Raw genomic sequence first — 23,910 nt, forward strand, 5'->3', positions numbered from 1 at the left:
TATATATATATATATATAGTGTGTGTGTGTGTGTGTGTATGTGTGTATATATATATATATATATATATATATATATGAACTATGAATGACATCCCATTCTTAATCCATAGGGTTTAATATGATGTCGGGCCACCCTTTGCAGCAATAACAGCTTTAACTCTTCTGGGAAGGCTTACCACAAGGTTTAGGAGTGGGTTTATAGGAATTTGTCAGAAGCGCATTTGTAAGACACTGATGTTAAATAAGAAGGTCTGGCTCGCAGCCTCCGCTCTAATTCATCCCAAAGGTGTTCTATCGGGTAAAGACCAGGCAAGTCCTTCTACACCAAACACGCTCATTCATGTCTTTATGGACCTTGCTTTATGCACTGGTGCGCAGTCATGTTGGAACAGGAAGGGTCATCCCTTCCTCCCTATTCCTGCAATGTTGGGAGCATGAAATTGACCAAAATCTCTTGGTACGCTGAAGCATTAAGAGTTCCCTTCACTGGAACTAAGGGGCCGATCCCAACTCCTAAAAAACAACCCCACCCTATAACCCCCCTCCACCAAACTGTACACTTTGGCACAATGCAGTCAGACAAGTACCGTTCTCCTGGCAACCAGGCAAACCCTGACTCATCTACCGGTCCAGCGGATTGCGAGACGGAGAAGTGTGATTCGTTACTCTAGAGAACACGTCTCCACAGCTCTAGAGTTCATTGCCGGCATGCTTTACACTACTGCATCCGACGGTTTGCATGGGTATCGAACCCTATCATCATCAGCTTGGTGCGCTAACATCTGAGCCCCCACTGCCCATCACCAAATCTCAATCCTGATTCTCAGTATGGAAGAACAGGTGAATTCCTGAAATGCGAACATAAATGCATGCTGACTGCCCAGGACACCAGCAGCTACCCTAGTAATCCCATTCTGCACTCACGCAGCCCTGACTTGACTCCCAAGTCCATGTAATCCCACACTATTTACACAGAGCCACAGGGATCCCAGCCCCTCAGACAGACAGAGCAGACACAAACACAGGCCTGATACAATCTCACTGGACAGCACAGGTTAGCGAATGAGTGTGTGCACATACATGCAGACAAATACGTGCGCACACACACACACACACACACAAACACATAAAAGTGTGCCTTTACAATGTATTTGTTTGCGGATTGTAATGTTTAGTCAATGTTCCCATAAAATAGAGGCAAACAGTTCTGTGTGAACAGCTGATTGCTTTGGCCTGAAGGAAGATGAGTTCAGCAAATTGATGCTATGGGTGCAATTCCTTCAATCAGGCACTTTGAACCTGAGGTTGAGACCTGCAATCAAATTTAGCTCCTCAATTTATTTGTTGACCACACTGGAGATGAATAAGGAGAAGTATTTAACTGCTGATAACAACAGCATGGTGTCCCTCGTCATCCACTGCAGAACTTCGATCAATCAATCAATAATCAAATGAATAAATACCACAAGGTACTATTAACTCTTTTGCAAGTATGGATAATTAAGATTTGCCATGGCTGGTCCCTTGTTGGTACGGTACTAAAACCTTTAGTGTAGATCAGTTTAGTTCAATTCAGTTTCAAGCGTGACACAACAGTGAGCTTTAAATCAACTAGTCCATCTGTCTTGTTCTCTTAGGGATCAGGGAAGGATGTCCTTTGCTCACTATTCGCTGAAACAGATCTAGTGCTGAAACACTCCGCTTCATAGGTCGTGCTTCTGATAATTGAACCACCTCATAACAACAGTGTAAAACATCAAACAATCTGCCATCGAATTCAGAACATTGTGATTTCTGACACTGCCAACAAACACGGCCCCACCTACGAGTCTATTAGTTATTCTCCAGTTTCTTACTGGATTTCCTTTTATTCCACCTTAAATGGTGCACCAGAAAGTAATTTGGCACTATTTTAAGGTGGAACTTCAGCTACATGCTGCACATGGCAAACTGTTCATGTTATTATACACTTCATATGTCCAAATAACTACCTTAAGTAGAACATGCAGCTTGTCTAGACCCTGAAGAGAAGTACTGCCAATAGAATAGGACTCAGATGAACATGAACCTACTGACACCATGCCTAATGAATGCCAGGCGTGGGCTAGAGGGGTATAAAACCCCGCAGCATTGTGCTGTGGAGCAGTGGAACAGTGTCCCCTGGCTCCATTTAATACTTTTGGGATGAGTTGGGGATGATGATGTGGGGTGGTGATCATCCAACATCCTGGTCTCACTTATGCTCTTGTCACTGAATGCAACCCTAACCCTCAAAGCAAATGCTCCGAAATCTAGCAGCTGCTCCAACAAAAGCAGGATAAACTTTTTAATACCCTTGATTTTGGAAAAACAATAAATGAGCAGGTGTCCCGATACTTTTGTCCATATAGAGTATCTTTAAAAGTGTTTAACACCTTTTTTTTAATCAGTCAGACTGTCTGGACAGACCGTTACAGAGCCCTTACTTGCGAAAGGATTAAAAAAAGAGTGTTATTGTAATCTAAATTATGAAGAAATGTTACTTATTAGAATTCTGTTTTGTCATTTCTAGATTTTTGCCGTCACTCATTATTGAGTAAAAACATGTAAATTGTGTAAACTGTATATGAATTTAATTTGTGTATTGAACTATCGTCATCAGTTATTACTGTGTTGCCACTATGTAATTACTATGTCATTACTGTCATCACTTTGTAATCACTGTCATTACTATGTAATTAGTCATATCACAATGTAATCACTGTCATTACTTAATAATGATAATCACTGTGTACAGAGCACTGTACTTATTACTTTTTGTCACTATGTAATCAGTCATTTATGTAATCATTGTCTTTACTTTGTAAGTACTATCACTGTGATGTAATGGTGACGTAATTACTGCCATTACTATTGTTAATATGTAATTACAATGTTGTTACTGTCATCACTATCATCAGTCCTTACTATGTAATCACTATGTGCTTATTATGTAATTATGATTTTTTTGCAATTACTATGTCATTACTATGTCATTAGTCCTTACTATGTAGTCACTATGTTGTAACTGTCATAACAATGTGAGTGCTATGTGCTTATTATGTAATTATGATTTTTTTGCAATTACTATGTCATTACTATGTCATTAGTCCTTACTATGTAGTCACTATGTTGTAACTGTCATAACATTGTGAGCGCTATGTGCTTATTATGCAATTATGATTATTTTTTTGCATTTACTATGTCATCACTATGTCATTAGTCCTTACTATGTAGTCACTATGTCATAACTATGTCATAACAACGTCATAACAACATGAGGGCTATGTGCCTATTATGTAATTATAATATTTTTTTGCAATTACTATGTCATTACTATGTCATTAGTCCTTACTATGTAGTCACTATGTCATAACTATGTCATAACAATGTAAGCGCTATGTGCTTATTATGTAATTATATTTTTTTTTTTTGCAATTACTATGTCATCACTATGCCATAACTATGTAAGAACCATTTCATTGCTATGTCGTCAATACATCATTATGTAGGTCTAAATACAGCTAAGTGTGAGTAATAACTGTAGACCTCTGAGGGAGAGCAGTGATGAGGAAGAAGTGGGGTTCCAGGCCTTTCTAACAATCTCCACAAGGTCATTTATTTTTAGCTCGTATCGATGCCTTACCTTTGCTGAACTCCCTGCGCCGACGTCTACAGACAGACTGCAAGGAAAAGAAACAGAACTGTGAGTGAATTATCCTTCACTACCACAGGGCAACGACATACAGGGAAACATCTACAGCTATGAACAGCTATGTCTCGTAGTTGAGTAATGCAGCACTGCACTCATAAAGCAGGAACTGTACACATCTACTCATTCTAGACAAGGGCCTGTCATCCGGGGTCTGCCTCAGGTGCTGCTGAGCGTAAGTTTAACGAAGCGTAGAACTAAAAGCCACCTTGCTGGATGTCCAGGGGAGCACTTTAGAAATGAGCACCTCCTAGGGTCCTCAATCAGCCTGGCTCCATTAGCGGGGAGAGAGAGTGAGTTAGAGAGAGAGAGAGAGAGAGAGAGAGAGAGAGAGAGAGAGAGAGAGCGAGAGAGCATCCTGTTGTGAAAGTTCAGAGTGCTGTCAAACCATAGTCTACAGTTCTGACTCTCTCTCACTCACACACACACACACACACACACATACAAATGCACGACGCCCCTGCAGCGAGTCATCCAACAATACACTGTATGAAGCTTCAAAAGGGACTTCTTTTCAGAATCGCACAAAGAACGGCTGGAGCCACTGACCTGAATTTCATTTCAGCGGGAGGACGAGGCAAAGGCTCAACATCCGGAAAAAACACAGGAATATATTCAGGCTATTACTGTAATGGGATGAAATCACTCATTGATTTCCATATAAATGGATAAATTAGGCTCCAGTGGGTAAAGCGTCATTAAACTGCATGAGGCCAATTTGTTACTTTTGAATTTCACATTTCCAACCAGTGAGTGAAAGCGGAGATAAACTGTACAGTCACCCAAAGGCAGCATTCACAGTTTAATCAGGAGCATCATCAGAACCGGAGGCACTGAGACACTGAGAGACCAGAGGACAGAGTGTTTGAGGAAAAATCTGAACTCTGTGTCTCTGTGGTTAAGAGAGTACAGACTAGGGGTTTCAGAGAATATAGAATTTAAAAAATTTAATTTAATAATTAATGTATGGAAAGATTGGTGGCAGACAGTGGTTCATTTAGTGTTGTGTTTAAACCCTCGACCACTAGATGGCAGTGTTGTACTCTGAACTTACATCCCACTGTTCTGACTGGACTTTTCCTTTACTCAGATTTTATGCAGATGATGGTGTTTTTCTATATTTCTATATATTTTTAAAACAATCACACAATATTGTCTTACTTACAGTATCTTAATATATTGAATCGTAACCCCTGTATCATAATACTTATCACCAGGTTCTTGCCAATACACAGCCCTAGTACAGACACAGAGGACCTGTTTACACCTGCCATTAACAATCGGTTTTAGTGATCGGATCATGTTCAGATTTCACTTGTCTTACGATCGGATCACTCAAAACACATTTGGAGGTGGTCCGAGACGGATCTCTGTTCTCTGCCAGATCCAGTAGGGGGCACTAGACATTTTGAAGTAAGAAAGTGCTGTAAAAAACCTGCACTGGTAAAATCTTGTGTTTAAGGCTATTGTGAAACAAGTATGTGGACGTAATCTGCTCGTCTAAAAAGGTAGCTGATCTCACCTCTGGACAGAAGCACTAGCTGAGCTCTCAGCGATTTTCGGGCTGGAGATCCACTTTGTCTCATCTACGACAGTGCGGGCGTGAGGGAGTCGGCCCACGTCCTTTATGGTCATCAGCATGTGGTGGGAGATCTTGAGGATCTGGACGGCCTCGTCATGGGCAATGCTGCGGAAGCTGCGTCCATTCACATCCAGGATCTGATCTCCAACCTAGAGAGCAAGAGAGAGAGAGAGAGAAAGAGAGAGAGAGATTGATTGAGGTGTATAATTCCAGGCTGTATCCATCTGTTTCTCTGCATACTCTGCAACTTTCTTTTACCCAGTTTTTCAATGGTCAGGACCCCACAGGACCACCTCAGAACAGGTAGTATTTGGGTGGTGGGACAGCATTCTCAGCACTGCAGTGACACTGGCATGGTGGTGGTGTGTTAGTAGTGTGTGTTGTGCTGGTACACGGAGACACATACACAGCAGTGCTTCTGCTGGAGTTTTTAAACACCTAAGTGTCACTGCTGGACTGAGAACAGTCCACCAACCAAAATGTCCAGCCAACAGCGACCTGTGGGCAGCACCCAGTGACCACTGATGAAGGACTAGAGGATGATCAACACAAACTGTGCAGCGACACATGAGTCACTGTCTCTGACTTTATATCTGCAAGGTGGACCAGCTAGGTAGGCGTGTCTAATAGAGTGGACAGCGAGTGGACAGTGAGTGCTTAAAGACTCCAGCAGCTCTGATGTGTCTGATCCACTACTCGTACCACCGCAACACACACTCCCAACACACCACCACCATGTCTGTGTCAGAATGCTGACCCAAACAAGACCTGATCTGTGGTGGTCAGCAGACAAAAAGAGAAAGAGAGAGAAAGATAAACAGAGAGAGAGAGAGAAATACACCATATGGACAAAAGTATTGGGACACCTGGCCATTCATTAGGTCTTTCGGAATGAACGGTTTTAAAAAAGAGTTTATCTTGCTTTTGTTGGAATTTTTATCTGAATGCATTCATTAGTAGGGGTGTCCACAAACATTTGGACATATAGTGTGAAATATATATGGAAAGAGAGAGTGAGAAAGACAAGAGAGAGAGAGAGAGAGAGCTGGCTCTGCATTCTCACAGGATAATCCAATCACGAGCCGCAAACAAATGAACCCAATCTCAGCCGTAATGAACCACAAGTTGCTAAAGCAGCAGAACACCGTCGACAAGCTACAAATCAATGTAACAAACAGCATCACAAAACCCCCTCTGTACCCAATCATACACACAGCACACAGCAATCATCACTAGTAATGCCTCTGTTTTGTGGTGCTAACAAAAAGTGCAGCACTGGAAGAAAAACATCATCACAGCTCATTCATCCTTTTCTGGTAAAACACTGCTTCAGCTGCAATCCAATTAAACCTTAGAATTAAACAGGCTATGTGTATTACTATGCCTTTAACACTGACATGCATTATATGAACAAAAGTATTGGGACACACCTCAAGATCACTGAATGCAGCTGTTACATTCATTCCTGTTTCCACAGCTGTATGAAATCAGTCTGCCTGAATGCCAGTGCGGTACCATATGTAATAGGATGCCACTGTTGCAATAAAAAGTCAACCTGTGAAATTTCTTCCCTCCTAGATATTCCACCATCAGCCGTGAGTAGTATTATTGAAATGTGGAAGAGTTTAGGAACCACAGACACTGAAACAGAAAGCCATGAAGAAAGCCACATAAAGGTACAGAGCGTCCCAATACTTTAGTCAATATATCATTAGTGTATATAGTGTATATCATGATTGGCTGGTCTGTATTGTGCCTCATTACAAAAGCACAAGTTGAGAACAGATCTTCAACATGACTATGCAGAGCTAAACTGCTGTAGTCTGAATAAATGCTTATGTACTATATGTCCAAATGTTTGTGGACACCCCTTTCTAATGAATGCTTTCAGCTACTACTGACACAGATTTCAACTGAATGTTTCAGAGCAGGGCTGCTTACCAAGGAACAAGAGCAGAGCAGAACAAAGCAGCTATGATTTTTACTACAGGGGGAGAGAACCGACTCTCTTTCATTTTCCACCTTTATTCTCCTCAGCAGAGAAGGAAGAATGGAGAGAGATTAGATATCGACGGCTGCATGTATTTGTTCCCATCTCTGTTCACTTCACTGTGCAGTGAAATTCAGTACGCAGAGAGGTCATAGGTAAAAAACAATACAATACAAACAGAGAGAGAGAAAGAGAAAGAGTGTGTAAAAAGAGAGGGAGAGAGTGAAAGGAAGATAGTAAGAGAGTGTAAAGGAAGGAGGAGAAAGAGGGTATTCATTGCATTTAGTCGGACTGAGTGGCAAAACATCCTGCAGCACGGCCCCACAACGTTTATTAGGGAAAACGTCCGAACTGGGAATCCAGCAATCCAACCAAATTATCAAAGAAACAATGGTTCAGTGATGTGTAGCTAAGAACGTCCAGCTAACTGAGGCTCAAATCGCACCTGTTTAGAGGCTAAAGCATTGTATCTGAGAGCGCAAAGTTCAGTAAATGGTCCTAGGAGTGTTTTCAGTTTTCAGTTCTCCTCCCTGACTCTCCTGGGGGACCCTGAGACGAGTCCTCCCTGAACTTCCCACTAACCCTGAGACGAGTCCCCCCTGAACCTCCCGGGAACCATGAGACGAGTCCTCCCTGAACCTCCCGGGGAACCCTGAGACGACTCCTCCCTGAACCTATCACGAATCCTGAGAAGAGTCCTCCCTGAGCCTCCCGGGGAATCCTGAGACGAGTCCTCCCTGAACCTATCACGAATCCTGAGATGAGTCCTCCCTGAGTCTCTCGGGAACCCTGAGACGAGTCCTCCCTGAACCTCCCGGGGAACCCTGAGACGAGTCCTCCCTGAATCCTCCAGGAACCCTGAAATAAGTCCTCCCTGAACCTTCTGAGAACCCTGAGATAAGTTCTCCCTGAATCTCCCGGGGAACCCTGAGACGAGTCCTCCTTGATTCCCCGGGAACCCTGAGATGAGTCTACCCTGAATCTCCCTAAATCTCCTGGGGAACCCTGAGACAAATTCTCCCTGAATCTTCCAGACACCCTGAGACGAGTCCTTCCTGAACCTCCCAGATATCCTCCCTTAGACAAACTGTCCCTGAGACCATATCTGCTAAACAAATAAACTCAATTTAACGGAATTATCAATCCCAATCCTCATCTAGAACACTGAGAACACCTAGAACATAAAAAAACAACAAAACAAATTGCAACCAGAGTTTGAAAGAAAAGTAACATTTCAGTCCTATCTCTCTCCTCTGTCAGAGATACTCCGCAGGGACACATCCTGACCCCATACAAACTGATTGACCATAGCCTGGCCAACAGCCTGCCTGTTCTGACGAGAATAGAGTGTCACTGTGGGGCAGGAAAGGTAGAGATAGAGGGGCACTTTCTCCTTCACTGACTGAATTGCAAGCATATCTGATACAATCTTAAATTCACAGAAGGAAGAAGGCTGACAATAGTGTAAGAAGAAGGCCGGAATGATGCTCCGGCAAGCAGAAATGTACAGGAATGCTGTAGCCTGAGGCAGAGTGGGTAAGCACAGTTACAGTGTGGTGCTTTTGATGGCGTCGGTTTGTAAAGTAATGTAATGTAATGCAAAGACAGAGAGAGAGAGAGAGAGAAGATAAAAGAAGCAAAGATAATGATTGAGAGATAGACAGTAAGTGAGCAATACAGAGAGTCCTGATTTTATACTCCAGAACGCCGAAGATCACTCACTGACGTACAGAAGAGCTTTCATCTTTCTTTCAACCTCTCCACCCTTTCATCATATCTACACTCTAGTTCTCCTTATACCCCCCTCTCTCTCCATCTTAACAGCCTCCTGCTCTCAGCCTAATCCCTCTCTCCTACTTCCACCATTCACCTACATGGGAACCTCTCCACTTTCAAAAGCTTCTGTTCATGACTGACCTTCAGAGATTTGCTCACTATAAAGGTGCTGACCTGATCTAAGGAGAGTGCAGTTTGGCTAATGTGGTTTAAAAAGGGACTGGAATGCATGTCCACGTGCATCAGTATCACAAAATTGTTCCATCTCCATATCTTTGGCAGTTTTTACTTTTTACTATAATTTGAATCCGGCAGATGTTCTTTACATTGTGTCAGAATTTCTTTCATGGGCTGAATTTCATTGAATGAATGGACCAATAGAAATGCTCCACAATTACTTGGAATAAAATTTTTCTACAATGACAATGACTACAAGGTTTTTTTTCTAAGAAGGTTTTGGAGATACAAAGTATTGATCCGACAGCAAAGATATTTATAATCCTGTGTATGATCCATTATAAATCAATGATTCTATAGGGCAGTAGTGGCTCAGCGGTTAGAGCGCCGGGCTATCGATAACAAGGTTGTGGGTTCGATTCCCGGGCTTGGTAAGCTGCCACTGTTGGGCCCTTGAGCAAGGCCCTTTACCCTCTCTGCTCCCCGGGCGCTGGAGTTGGCTGCCCACCGCTCTGGGTATGTGTGTACTCACTGCCCCTAGATCACTAGTGTGTGTGTGTGTGTGTGTGTGTGTGTGTGTGTGTGTTCACGTGTTCACTACCACAGATGGGCTAAATGCAGAGGACATGTTTCGCTGTACAGTGACATATATGTGCACCTCTACCTTTTTTAGATATAGAAGACACTCTCATGCTTCTCTTCATCGATCATAATGTACTGGGTGATGGACAACATCGCCTTTTCTGAGGCAGACTAGGGTTCGAATCCCTGGCCACCACTCAACTCCTAATACTACATTCCTCTACCTGTAGAACATGATTCACAAGTAACTCGCCTTGCATACAAATGTCAGCCAAATACCATCAATGTAAAAGTTATACCTGAATTTGGCTCTGTCGAGTCTTTGGACTCTCTCTCCCAGGATTTGGCATGGCACCAAATGTACAAAAGTATTGGGACACCTACACAATTCATGTACAGGAGCTTTTAAGACATCCCATTCTAAATCCATAGACATTTAAATGGAGTTGGTCCCCCTTTGCAGTTCTAACAGCAGAGTACTGGACAAGTATGAGTGTACCTGTTGTAGACCTCTCTTTGGATCTATCTCTATATATCGTTTGCTCTTAGTTCTGATTCTGAATGTTTTTGGAGCACTATTGTTATCAAAGCCTCATATTGCAGTTTTATCAGTGAGTGTCTGATCAGCTTTCTCAGTGTAACAGACGTCAGACCCAGTTGCCAGTCTAATCAATTCCAAAGTTAATTGTGCAACTAAAGACGTCTGTCTAAACCAGACAGAAACCACCCACCCATCCACCTTATCTGCTTCTTCCTAGTCGGGGCAAATCCGAAGCCTACCAGCAATCATTAAGCGCAAGGCAGGAGAACCACCTGACAGGGTGCCAGTCCATTGCAATTTAGCATAAAAACGTGTGCTTTTGAGAAGCGGGAGTAAACCGGACACCTGGGGGGAACCCCCTTGCTGCTCTGCATGGGTTTTCAACCGGTTCTTTCAGAACAAGCAGACGCAAAGGACATCCACTGCAGTGGATAAGAAAGTTTGTCAAATAATACTCCAAGTGACACCAAGAGCTAGTCTGTTGAAAATATACCATCCAGACAGCTCAACTCACTGTTCTACATCTGTGACCCAGCCGGCATGCTCTCTCAACCATCTCCAGGTCGAGGTGTCCAGAAATGGAGCGGTCATTAAGGACGTGGAGAAAAGCAAAATGAGCCATTACGCCAGACAAGTACTTCAGAGTTCTCTCTCTCTCTCTCTCTCTCTCTCTCTCACACACACACACACTTTTGTCTGTGTTTTTCTGTCCCCCATCCATCTTCAACAGGCGCCAGTTGTGAGTGATTGATAAATGTGTCTACCTCCAGCTCCAGGGGAGACTGGAGGGGTGAGTTTGACCGGGAAGGGGGGGGGGGGGGGAGGGGGGTTTGTTAGGGTAGATGTTAATTAGGCCTACAGCAGGTCCTCACAGATGGGATAACTGCTGGAGCATCAGTCAAAATGTGTTCCCAGCAACATTGTTCTTCATTCAAGAGCTGGAGCAAACAGCTGTTTGCTGCAAGGTGTAAATCTTACAACTTGATTCTGATTCAACGCATCACAAAATCCTTATTTTACAACTTGGGAGAGTGATTGGGGGGTCAGTAGCATTTTGGACCAGTTAATATGAGCTAATATATAGTAAAACCCACACAAATACAAGGGCCCTAACGTGTATAGCAATGCATAAGGTTAAACCAGCTGGCCCCTCTAGCTTACTGAGTTTCAGTGGATCAAGAGTAGGTAAAACTATAGCTGGCTTCTTATTCAAATTTTCAGTTCCACCTTAATAGGTGCAGCAGTTACGTGGTAAAAACGCTTGTATAAGAATAAGGGCTGGTTTGAGTACTTCTAGAACTGCTGATCTCCTGGGATCTTCAGCACTGCAATCTCAAGCGTTTACAAAAGACAAGACATCCTGTGAGTGACAGATCAATGAGAGTTCAATGGAGAATGGACTGGTAGGACCTGACAGAAGGCTACTGTAATTCAGAAAACCACTCTGTACAATTGGTGGTGAGCAAGAAAGCATCTCAGGATGCACAACACGTCCAACCTTGAGGTGGATGGGCTACAACAGCAGAAGACCACACTGGGTTTAACTTCTGTCAGCCAAGAACAGAAAGCTGAGGCTGCAATGGCTGAGACACAGGCTGACCAATACTAGACAGCTGAAGACTGGAGAAATGTAGCCTTGTCTGACGAATCTCGTCAAGTCAGAATTTGGCACCAACAGGTATGAATCTATGGACCCAACCTGCTGTGTGTCAAGAGTCCAGGCTGGTGGAGGTGCTGGTGTAATGGTGTGGGGAAGATTATTTTAGCACACTTTGAATGCCACAGCCTATTTGAGTAAGTAATATGCAGGCCATGTGCATCCCTATATGGCCACGATTCTTCTAACGCCCAGCAGTCGTCAACGAGGAGTGTAGTGTTCTCCAGGTGCGTTCTTTGGGATGTGGTAGAACAGGAGATTAGCAGCATGGACGTTATCCTGAAAAATCTGCAGGAATTAAGTGCCACATCATCTGAACATGAACTGGAATCTCAAAGAAGTGCCACACCATGAAGGGTTTTGAGAGCAAAACAGGCCCTGTCGAGTATAGAGAACTTTTAAGCTATAAAATATAAATAACTAGAGATCTATTTAATTATTACATGCTAACTTTAATGCAGTTAAATCTTAAATCACCACCTAGTTGGTGGGGCTGGCAAGTTCTTTGGAAAGGAACACTGTTCAGATAAGGTCTTGCTGGTCTTACATTACTTTAGATTCATACTTTCTTTCCTTTCTTCTTCATTTTCTTTCCTGATGTAGGCTCCACTGTGTTTTGGTGGGTTTCCTGGAAATGTGTGGAAGCATAAATTGGTATAATAGGGGGCTCAGGGTCTTGTTGTCCAGCTCTGAGGTTCTGAGAGGGCAGGGATTCTAAAACACTCACAGTTCAGAGAAATGCCTTTCCAAATAACCACACAGTGTTTGAGTTTTCTTACCACTACCTCTTTATAGCAGTACGCCACAATCCGTAACACCAAATTAAAAAGCCTATCCGCTGCTGGCTGTGGGGAGAGATTTACACTGTCATAAGCAAGAGTGAGGTCTGCAGGAAAGGCGTGTAATTAATGGCCTAACTAACTGTGCTACACAAATAAACAAAGTGAAGTGTGTTCGTGTCTTCGCAGCTCTGAGTGCCCGATGTGTCGCTCGGTGCTGTATTAAAATTGTTCCACTGCATTGAGCATGGAAATGAACCTGCATATGTGCGTTTGTGTAAGTCAGTATGTATGTGCGCGGATGAGTGTGGGGGGCAAGGCAACTGAATAAACAAAGTAAAGTCTTAGCATTCGCATGTATATCTTGATCGATCTGGAGGCCTGCCCTGATGGGTTTCCTCTTTGCACACCTTTCATTAAAATCAGCATTGTTTGGGTGTCTTTCTGATGATACATGTAGTATTTTTGTGACAGTTGACACTTTTTCCCATAGAAATTCCTACCCTGTCCACTATGTGGCAGAACTGGGCTATGGGATCACTTAACAAGCCAAAAGGGGAGCAATGGGGTAGTATTGCAGGCTAGTGGAAGTTGTAGCTCCACGCCTCACTGTGCTGAGAGACCCTTCCGTGTTTGAGGAACGTTATGGTAGTGATGGCATATTTGGGGCTTTTGAGAGAAAATGAATAACAAATAATTCGGAACAAGATCCTGTGAAAGGTGTGAACCGTTATAATTCAATCTGGTGGCCAAGACAAGTCAAAACAACATCAACTTCCAAACCTAACTCACAGGCAGCAGTGGCTCAGCAGTTAGAGCACTGGGTTTGATACCTGGGTGTGACAAGTTGCCATTGTTGGGCCCTTGAGTAATGCTCCTTCACCCATTCTGCTCCCTGGGTGCTGCAGTGAAGGCTGCCCACCACTCTGGGCATGTGTGGTCGCTGTTGCTGTGTCCAACACAAGTGGTGAATATGGTTGTCTTGTTTGGGATCTTTCCACTCCTCAAATGCTATTTGCAAAATAATACTCCAATATCAATACAAAATTCTGTGACTTTTTGGGATCAGAGATAAGAAATTTCTGACTCTCATTTAGAAGCAATTTGGGTCAAATTAAGCATGTATCAAAATGCAGGAAAAGCGTTTCGAAGTCATGTGACTTTTTCCTTTTGATATGGACTCCGAAGTGTCGAAACATCAGATTTCAAATGAATCCATACAGTTTTGAATCTAAATGTTGAGGTCTTTATGGTTTTTCTGCGCAATGTAGGCTTGTTATTGTTTACTTCTGTATTTAGCAACTGAACCATTTTTGCTTATTGAAGCTTTGTGCTGTGTCTCTTTCAGCAGAAGGGTGCACTCTATTACTCAACTACCTGCTGCTCTTATGAATGCTAGGGGACAAACTCAACACCCTTCAACACGGATGGACAAAGCCATCATCATTAAAGGGAACTACACTAGCCCAGAATGGGAATTGCTCTAGTCCCTTAAACAAGGCAACTCGCAGGATTCGTAGACATCAACTGTGGCAAGAGCTACTTATTGGTCCTGTGATTACATTTTAGAATAGTTGGAGACTCCTTTAGTAATCTTGTGGTCTGATCTTGAGCTGAACTTGCTAGTATGGCCTAACCAGGTCATGTTAGCAGTTGTTTTAAACGTTCTCCACTTGTAAATGATTTAGCAGGCGGCTGATTTCTAACGGTTGTAATTGTTGCAATCTTTTTAAACCCTTTCCCAGACTCATCAGCATCTACTACCTTCTTTCTGGAGGCCTGTGAGAGCTCTGTAGATATGGCCATGGTGATCTTCACCACTCACTTCAATAATCAGGAGCAAACCAAACTAAATGTCTGAGGTTTAAACAAGACCGGCTCCTCCAGAATTCCCTCTATCCATGTTCTGATCATCTGCAGCTGATGTTTAAAGAGTAATGTATGTGGAGGTGTTCAAACATTTGCTTCACATGACTCTATGCATGTGCATGTGTGTGCACGCGTATTGTGAGAATGACTGAGCTAGTGGCCTTATGCCATACAAGCTGGACAGCAGGGAGGGTAGAAACAGCAGGACGCTTCACTCACAGATAGAGTATACAAAAGCAGGACATGAATGTAATGCACCAAAGCAATCCACACACAGCTCCACTGCATTCCACTGCATAGTGCCTTCAGTTGGTATGACACAGCACCTCTTTTATCTCTGATACTGATACGGGTACCTTGTGTATGAGATGATCTTACTTTATTTAAGTAAAGCTTTTTTGGTCCAAATTCTAAAGACTAGCCTTTTCTCAATGAACAGCATCCCAACAGTGAAAAATGGGGGTGGCAGTGTCATTATGTGGGGATGGGTGCTTGTCGTCTTTGGGAACTGGGCATCTCTTTAAAATTGCAGGACAAAAGAATGGTGCAAAATACTGGAGATAAAAATCCTTAGGTCTGCTAAAAAAAAAATAAAGCAGGACAGCAATCCCAATCACATGGCCAAAGAAACATAGGAGTAATGGAAAAACAAAAAAGTGAAGGGTGTATCATTTGTCAAGAAGAATAGGCAAAAATAACCCCAAAACAGTGAGCAAACCTGGCACACAGTTATCCTAGCAGACTGTCATTGCTGTCATTGCAGCAATTGCCCCAAGTTAGCCCAATATCTTACTGCAGAAAGAGGTGGTTTTACCAAGTACTAGTATGAAGGTTATTCAAATATTGAACACTTATTGTTGCCGGCCAAAGAAAAACACATATCTCAAAGATGGGGACTTTACATGAGAGGGCAAAAAATGTTTATAATTTTTAATGTAATTTAGAGCATTTCTATTGGTCTATTCATACAGATGATTTTTTTATTATTGAAATCTGCTGAAGAATTTTGTCAAAAAAGAGCATATTGGTTTGCTATGAAAGTACTGTCTGGAACAAACTATGTTAGTGTCATCTGTAATCTACACAACTCTGATGACTTTTAAGGAGGCTTTAAAAAACTATACTTGAAATAAAAGTGGTTGGTGTGGCGCAACAGATAACACCACTACCTGCCACTGAGTTACAACACCATGTGGGAGACCAGGGTTCAATTCCCAGTCTGGGTGACTATGCTGTGCTACACCAATAATAAATGTAATGTAAACGTAAAGTAACTCCATAATATAAAACATCACTTTTAACATTGTTGCAATATAAAGATTACATATTCAAACAATTATAATATATTTTAAACATATACAAAACATATACATAATATAATATCTATATATTTAGTTTTAGTTTTAGCCACTTATAATATCATCCTTAAAGCGATGCTGGTCGGCACAGGCGCCTGTTAGCTGGTGTAGTGGAGCTGGGGACCTGGTGCTTTCCTGATGTCAGTTTGAAAAGGTGGCGGTGGCTGGCTTTGCATGTACCGGAGGAGACATGTAAGTCCCTACCCTCCTAGTGTCGGGAGCATTGCTAGTTGTAGGGGAAGCTATGAACGGGTCACAGTTTCACCAAAGTTCCATAGTGCAGTAGCAGGGAGTCGCAATGACAGGGATACCATTCTCCTTATTACAGTCAGTGTACCATCAGCATGACTCCAAAGCTGATATTTTAAGGTCAGGATTGCTACATAATGTTGTTTTCAGTACTGTTTATCACAGCATGTCAGCCTATCACCATATAAGCTCCATTGCATTCCCAGCCAGAGTGTAGTCACTGTATAATCACAGCCTTTTGCAAAACTTGGTGGCATTGCTATAATTGCTTCTGGAAGCTCCTGATTAAAGTGCCCATAAATGCTCACCTAAGATCAGATTTGTGACTTGTGGTTGGTATTTAACTCTGCAGTGTAAAAATGATTTGCTGGTTTAACTACAGAGGCCAAGTTAAGCTGGCCTCAAATAGAAATAAAAAACTCAATAGCCTATATTTATCCTTTAGATACTGTATTTACTAGTAGGTTTATGACCAAAACAACTGTAGTTCATGTTTTACCCTCTCCTTAAACCTCAGAATTTAACACTGTTGTTTTCCTATCGTGCCTATTAAACTGATATATGTAAATGATCTCTGTTCTGATTGGCTGTCCTGTATCGTGCCTGGTCCTTTGCTTAAATCGTCAATGTTAATGGGCGGGGATAATGAATAGCAGGCTGATTTTGTGGATATATGCAAACGCTTGGTCTTGATGACATCTTTTGCAGGTTAATTTTCATATATGGGCCACGTGGACTGGTAAGAGAGCTACAGTGGGAACTGAATCAGTGGGATTCAGCACTATTTACATGCCACATCAAATAGTAAGACCTGCGATTGGTCATAATGCACACAGTATGCTAAATATTGGTTAAATATGAGGTTAAAAATGGGTTAAAAGTAGGTTAAATGTTGTGATGCTGCTTCAACCCTATTACAGGTACTGGAAAATAGGCCTTAAAGGGGTTAACCCAAAATGACATTAATTATAGTGTGCATTCAGTATTAGAAGCCACATCACTGCCATCTGTCGAGGACACTTTAAAATGCTACTGGCAAACACTGATCAAAAGTCTTCTCTCAGCATTCCTGCATGCCCTCCGAGAGCTGCGTTTTTCCACATTAAGACCAATCTCAGTCTTTGGAATTGGACTGTGATGGTTACCAACAAAACAAACAATCAAAGCCAAACAACACACTCTCCTCATTTCAAAGTAACACTGACAAGAGAAGAATATGAAGCCTTTCATTAATATTTTCGCCTCTGCACAAAGACCTGGAGAATACTGATGCCTGTTTCCAGACCTGGGAGATGTGGTTCTGCATTAGCAAGAGGAACAGTTAAATATTTATCTGTTTTTCTCCATTGTGAAAGGAAGGTACAGTCAGATCCATAAGTTCTTGGACAGTAAAACTATTGTATACCTCCTCTGTCGAGTTTTAAGTAAAGCAATCAAGGTGAAAGTGAGTGGGTAGACCTCCAACTTTCATTTAAGGGGTTTAACAGCCATTTCTACAAAGTCTCTTCATTTTCCTAAGTAAGTAAGTACATTTTTGTTCTAAAAATAATGAGATTTTACTTTATACGTTAATCAGTAGCTTATCTTATCTAAACTGTGTGGCTGTGTTATTTTTACAAACACAAAGATGGAATCGGTATCGGCTGATGCTCAGCATTAGGAGGATCGGATCGGATAGCACAGGAGAGCTACAGATAGAGTATAATAGTATATCGAGATAAACAGAGACTGTAATAATGAAGGAGTGTGTGTAAGAATATAGAGAGTGTGTATGAATGAAAAAGGAGGGAGAATGTGTACTAATAAAGTAGATAAAGAGACACAGGCTGTGACCAAAGGCTTTCGGCCCACTGGCGGTCGTAGGCTGCTCCGGACACACACTCAGAAAATAGTTAGCTAGTTTGTATCGGTTAGAATCCAAAAGATACCTCAATCCAGATGCTGCCAAATACAAAAGTCAACGTGAACATCTAGATACGCAATGCTCAACATACACTACACTTAGCCTGAATATATAAAAACCCACCAAGTAGAACAGGAGTACAATTATAAGCCTTAAAAGGTGCTGTACTCTGGAAAAAGATGGGTCTTTAGTCGGTTTGAAGACAGCAATCGACTCTTGCCTTTTGGACAACCAGGGGAAGTTCTGTCCACCAGGCCAGAAAAAAGTCTGGATGCTTGTCTTGTTCTGCACATGGGATGGTGGGTGGAGCCGAGACGTACTTGAAGCTCAAAATACACTGTCATTTGTCTCCCAGTTGTTCTCCATTGCAGCCCTGCCCCTTTGTTAACGCTTCTCAGGTGTGCCTCGTTTGTCTCAGTGTATATGTAGTACCTTTGTTGGCTGTGGTTCTGGTTGGTTATTGTGTGGCAGCATTCTCTTGATTGAGCAACTCTTGTAGAGGAAATTATAAACTTCTACACTTTGCATTCTATCCATCTGCTCTGTCAAAGCCCTAACCCAAAAGGGTTTGCAACCTGCCCCAAGTTAACATGTGGGCACTTTGGATTGGCTGGTTAGAGCAGAGCTTGTTTAAAATATATCTTGCTATACTCCATTTATACTCTACAGGTTGTATTATTCATATGTGTTATTTATATAGGAGATTTGCCATCAGTGTTAGAACCTCATTACAGTATTCAGTATCAAACTGTGTTGTGCACCATTAATTAATCAATCTGTGTGACCTTCTAGTCTGTAGTTAAGAGCATATAATGCTATGCTAACCCTTAATGATGGTCTTTGGGTATTCACATTTCAAGTTATTCAGATAACGCATGATTTAATCTTTATAGATTCTGATTAATCAATAATTATATTTACATGTTAACCTTCACCGGCCCTGGTAACTGGAGTTGGGCCAGGCTTCCAAAGATATATAGGAGAAAGAAAAAAAATACATTCTCAAAATCTCTAAGTCTGTTGGCAATGCACTGCGACAAGACCGAACAGGCCTCCAGTTCCTAAGTAACCAGAGATCTCCCTTCTTAGCTATTTGGATGCACCTTGACATCAAAACTAGTCTCTTCCAGTTACTTCACAGAGGTGCTTATAAATGTCCATTGGCAAACCATCAATGCCAGATGTTTGCCAGGACGAAAGCTGGTGGACAGCTTCAGTAACTTTCTCAAAAGTCAATGCGGCGTCTAGTGCCTGCCTGTGCTGATCATCCAGGTGAGGGAGAATGCTGAGCAAAGCCTCAGAAGAATGCTGATTCAAGGCTCTGGCAGCATACAGATCAGAATAACGCTGTATAGCAAGCTTCTGCACCGCAGCAGTGTCTGCGGTGACTGTACCTTTCGCTGTCCTTACATAAGGAGACCAAAGACTTACTCTTAGTAAGTATTCATCATAAATCCCAGTCAGATGCTATATTCCCCTCATTATAAGTCTCTGTAAGCAAAAAAAACACAGATTTAGCCTCTTAAGGCTAAAAAGATTCAGAGACGAGGGACTGTTTACCCAGTCTCTCACCCCATTAACATTCAGCGAACCCACCCTCAGAATCCCCATGCATCCAAATTCACCAACATCTACCTGCCTACATTTAGTCTCATCCAAAAAGGGAGCTGATCTGCTCCACAGTACATTTCACTGCTAAACAGCCTACCTCCCACCACAGACCTTGCTCTTTTGCATAGTCCCTACTTCTTTACAGGCGCAAAAGTATTTGGACAAACAATTATAAAAATAAATGTAATTTCTAATAGCTCGATTCATATCCGTTGCTGTCAATGACTGGCTTTCCAGGCCTTTACTGCAGCCACCTTAAGCTGCTCCTTGTTTGTGGGTCTTCAGTAAATCAAAATAACACTTAATTGGGTTAAGGTCAGGTGACTGACTTTCGTATGCTTAGGGTCATTGTCCATCTGTACTGTAAAGCACTGTACTGTCCGTTTTGCAGCATTTTACTGAGCAGAAAGTAGAGCTCTACTTCTATAAGCACCATCACATCATCAGTAAACACTAGTGACCCAGTTCCATTAGCAGCTGTACATTTGGCTTAGGCCATAACAGTGCCTCCACCATGTTTGAGAGATGATGTGGTATGCCCTTCCTTTTTCTCCCATGGTCATCTTGGCAGAGCCATCCTGGCAGAACTGCCACTTCTGCAGGTGGCACACAACTAAAACCCACCGTTAGAGCCAGAGAGGGAAGGCCTTTCCACCGTGAGGCAAGGCACTGTAACTCCAAAAATGACGAAACCACCCAAATCCAGGGGTCTCAGAGAGAGAGAAAGAGAGAGAGAGACAGAGAGAACACCAGGTTTGCCTTTCCATTCTTTAACCTCTAATGAACTCATTACTCCTACAGATCTTCCCACAGAACCAGTGTCCTACACACACAGATCCACACAGTAGGAACACAGTTAATTCAGATGGTCCACGAGGCCAACCAGCAGCACAGTGTTTCAGCCTTCAGATCAGACAAATGTGAGCCTCCTTATCCTTATTTCTCAGCAGCCCTCGATTCAGTCTGCACTGGGCGCTTCCAAGAAGCAGGCCTTGGCCAGCGTTGCCCCGCGGCCAGTCAGTCAAAAGCTTGCCTGGCTCTTACTCCGGCGATAATCGTCTGACCAGCCGGAGGAAGCCAAAGCATCTTTCATCTTCACGTCCACAGCTTTTAATCAGAGCCTCAGAAGGCTTGCTATAGCTTACAAAGAGAGCAGACAGAGCAACCTAAACATGTTCTTCACAAATAAAAAAAATTAAGTAGACACACAAAAGTATCAGGTAAAAAAACTATTCAGTAATGAGGAAATTACTGACTGTTATGCAGAAACATTGAATCTCCATTTTTGCCATTTTCCACTTTTTGACATAATCTGATCAGTTGACATAATCTGGCAGTTATTCTTCAGGTTGTGTTAAAATTCCATAATAAAAAGACAAAATCTTTTAACATTGACTTTAAATGTTTTGTCTCCTGTAAAGTTGCCATTTTGGACAGTGTTGTAAATGTAAAATGTAAAGTAAAATAAAATGCTCGTAATGGATTGTAAAAAATTATTCACATGAAACAAAAGGAATGAATACTGTTATTGACTAAAATCAGAATAAAGCATACTGGAGCAGAGGCAAACATACTATACTACTATACATCAGTTTTAAATAACAGTAAATGTTACTGTTTCTGGATGTTTGTGGTGTAAAATAAAATAAAGATAAACCTTGAAAGTTAGAAGTATGGCCGATCATAGAGCAGTACAGACTCTGCTGCCAACAAAACATGATAAAATCAAACTCAAAGGAACTGTTGATGTTAATCACTAAAATGTAACTGAATAAAAAGAAGGTTCCTTCCTCACAGATACAGTATAAAAAGATTAAATCTGAAAATACTGAGGAAAGTACCAGCATACACCGCTTTTACTCAAGTACTGTATATGTACGGTGGGGAAAAAAGTATTTAGTCAGTCACCAATTGTGCAAGTTCTCCCACTTGAAAAAATGAGAGAGGCCTGTAATTGACATCATAGGTAGACCTTAACTATGAGAGACAAAATGAGAAAAAAAAAATCAGAAAATCACATTGTCTGATTTTTAAAGAATTTATTTGCAAATAATGGTGGAAAATAAGTATTTGGTCAATAACAAAACTTCATCTCAATACACTGTTATATATCCTTTGTTGGAAATGACAGAGGTCAAACGTTTTCTGTAAGTCTTTACAAGGTTGGCACACACCGTTGCTGGTATATTGGCCCATTCCTCCATGCAGATCTCCTCTAGAGCAGTGATGTTTTGGGGCTGTCGGCGGGCAACACAGACTTTCAACTCCCTCCAAAGGTTTTCTATGGGGTTGAGATCTGGAGACTGGCTAGGCCACTCCAGGGCCTTGAAATGCCACTCCTTTGTTGCCCTGGCAGTGTCCTTGGGATCATTGTCATGCTGAAAGACCCAGCCACGTTTCATCTTCAATGCCCTTGCTGATGGAAGGAGGTTTGCACTCAATATCTCACAATACATGGCCCCATTCATTCTTTCATGTACACGGACCAGTCGTCCTAGTCCCTTTGCAGAGAAACAGCCCCAAAGCATGATGTTGCCACCCCCATACTTCACAGTTGGTATGGTGTTCTTTGGATGCAACTCATTCACTCTCCTCCAAACACAACGAGTTGTGTTTGTACCAAACAGTTCTACTTTGGTTTCATCTGACCATAAGACATTCTCCCAATACTCTTCCAGAACATCCAAATGCTCTCTAGCAAACTTCAGACGCGCCCGGATATGTACTGGCTTAAGCAGGGGAACACGTCTGGCACTGCAAGATCTGAGTCCCTGGCGGCGTAGTGTGTTACTGATGGTAATCTTTGTAATGTTGGTCCCAGCTTTCTGCAGGTCATTCACTAGGTCCCCCACCCGTGTGGTTCTGGGATTTTTGCTCACCATTCTTGTGATCATTTTGACCACACGGGGACGTGTCCAGGACTTTATCCTGCCAGCCCCCTTGTATGAAGTCTGAGTAATGTATAAGGGAGTCCATGTGTGAATAGAGGAGCCAATTACCCAGAGGATTCACAGTGGGCGTGTTGATGACAGCATTATGGATGAGTTGGTAGCCTTGTTCGCCATCTTTGATGTGCTGTAAACAAAACACGGCTATTTCCGCAGTGTACTTTTTGTGCCATGCCGTGCCTCCTGCATGCTGTACACATTTTCCGGAGTTCATGTGTAAAAACAGTTTTAGTACAGGTAACTTGTTATTGCTCACCTCTGCTGAGCTTATACAGAGCCATATCTTTATGATGCCTTTTAACACTTTTTCTTTTTATTTAATTTGTCTGTCAAAATTTTCCCTTTTCTCCCAATTTGGTACTGCCAATGCTCCCGACTCCAGGAGAGTACAACACGATACGATACACGCAAAGCCAGCCGCCATCTATTTTTAAACTGCTGCCAAGCCAGCATTGCCAGGCAGTCTACATGCTTGGAGGAAAGCACCGGGCCCTAGGTCCACCGAACCAGATACCAGATGCATGTGTCGGCCAACATCGCTTTTAGACTGATTAGGGGAGAGAGTGCAACTAATTGTGCTCTCTCAGACTCCGGCTGCTGCTTGCAGGATTTGTGATTAAATAGTGGTACCACTAGTGGCCATAGTGGCAGTGCATTAGACCACAGACAGCATTGCTTTATGCTTTGCTTTCTGTTGAGACATCAAACAGTTTGCTTTACACTCTTCAAATTTAAGATTTTTCCAAGTGTTCTTTGGGCGACGACACAGAAGATCCATGTTTGGTTCCATAAACCTACATCAAGTGAAGGCTCTTTTGGCCGTTATAAGGTTCTCCACACTCACTCATCTCTTTTACAAACATGGGGCCTCATTCACCAACCATTCTTATAAGAAATGTCTTCTTAAAACCCTCTTTTGCAATTTTAACAACGATTCTGATCTTCACCAAGGTTTCAGGCATTTAATTAGGACTTCTCTCAAAAACAAATTTAAGAAAATTCTTAATGATTTTTTAAGGAGTGATCTTTTAATGAATTTTGCTCAAAGAACCCTTTTAAGGGTGTAGCTTTACACAGAGGCCAGATCTAACTTTACCATTTCAGCTCTGTTTTGTTCTAGCAATTCCCTTGCAGCCAAAGCTCCATCACATGATATAC

At 42.2% G+C, this 23,910-nt stretch overlaps 1 protein-coding gene across 1 annotated transcript in view; it reads right to left on the reverse strand.

The window, feature by feature from the left end:
- The window catches only part of whrnb (whirlin b), a 91,593-nt gene that overhangs the window by 34,724 nt on the left and 32,959 nt on the right, over nt 1-23,910 (reverse strand). Inside the window, exons 5-6 of the mRNA XM_072665097.1 lie at nt 5,253-5,461; nt 3,665-3,701 (exon numbers count right to left, since the gene is read on the reverse strand). Coding sequence (XP_072521198.1) covers nt 3,665-3,701; nt 5,253-5,461 — 246 coding nt within the window. The remainder of the gene's footprint in view (nt 1-3,664; nt 3,702-5,252; nt 5,462-23,910) is intronic.

Source organism: Salminus brasiliensis, chromosome 20 (genome assembly GCF_030463535.1).
Source record: "Salminus brasiliensis chromosome 20, fSalBra1.hap2, whole genome shotgun sequence".
NCBI lineage: Eukaryota > Metazoa > Chordata > Actinopteri > Characiformes > Bryconidae > Salminus > Salminus brasiliensis.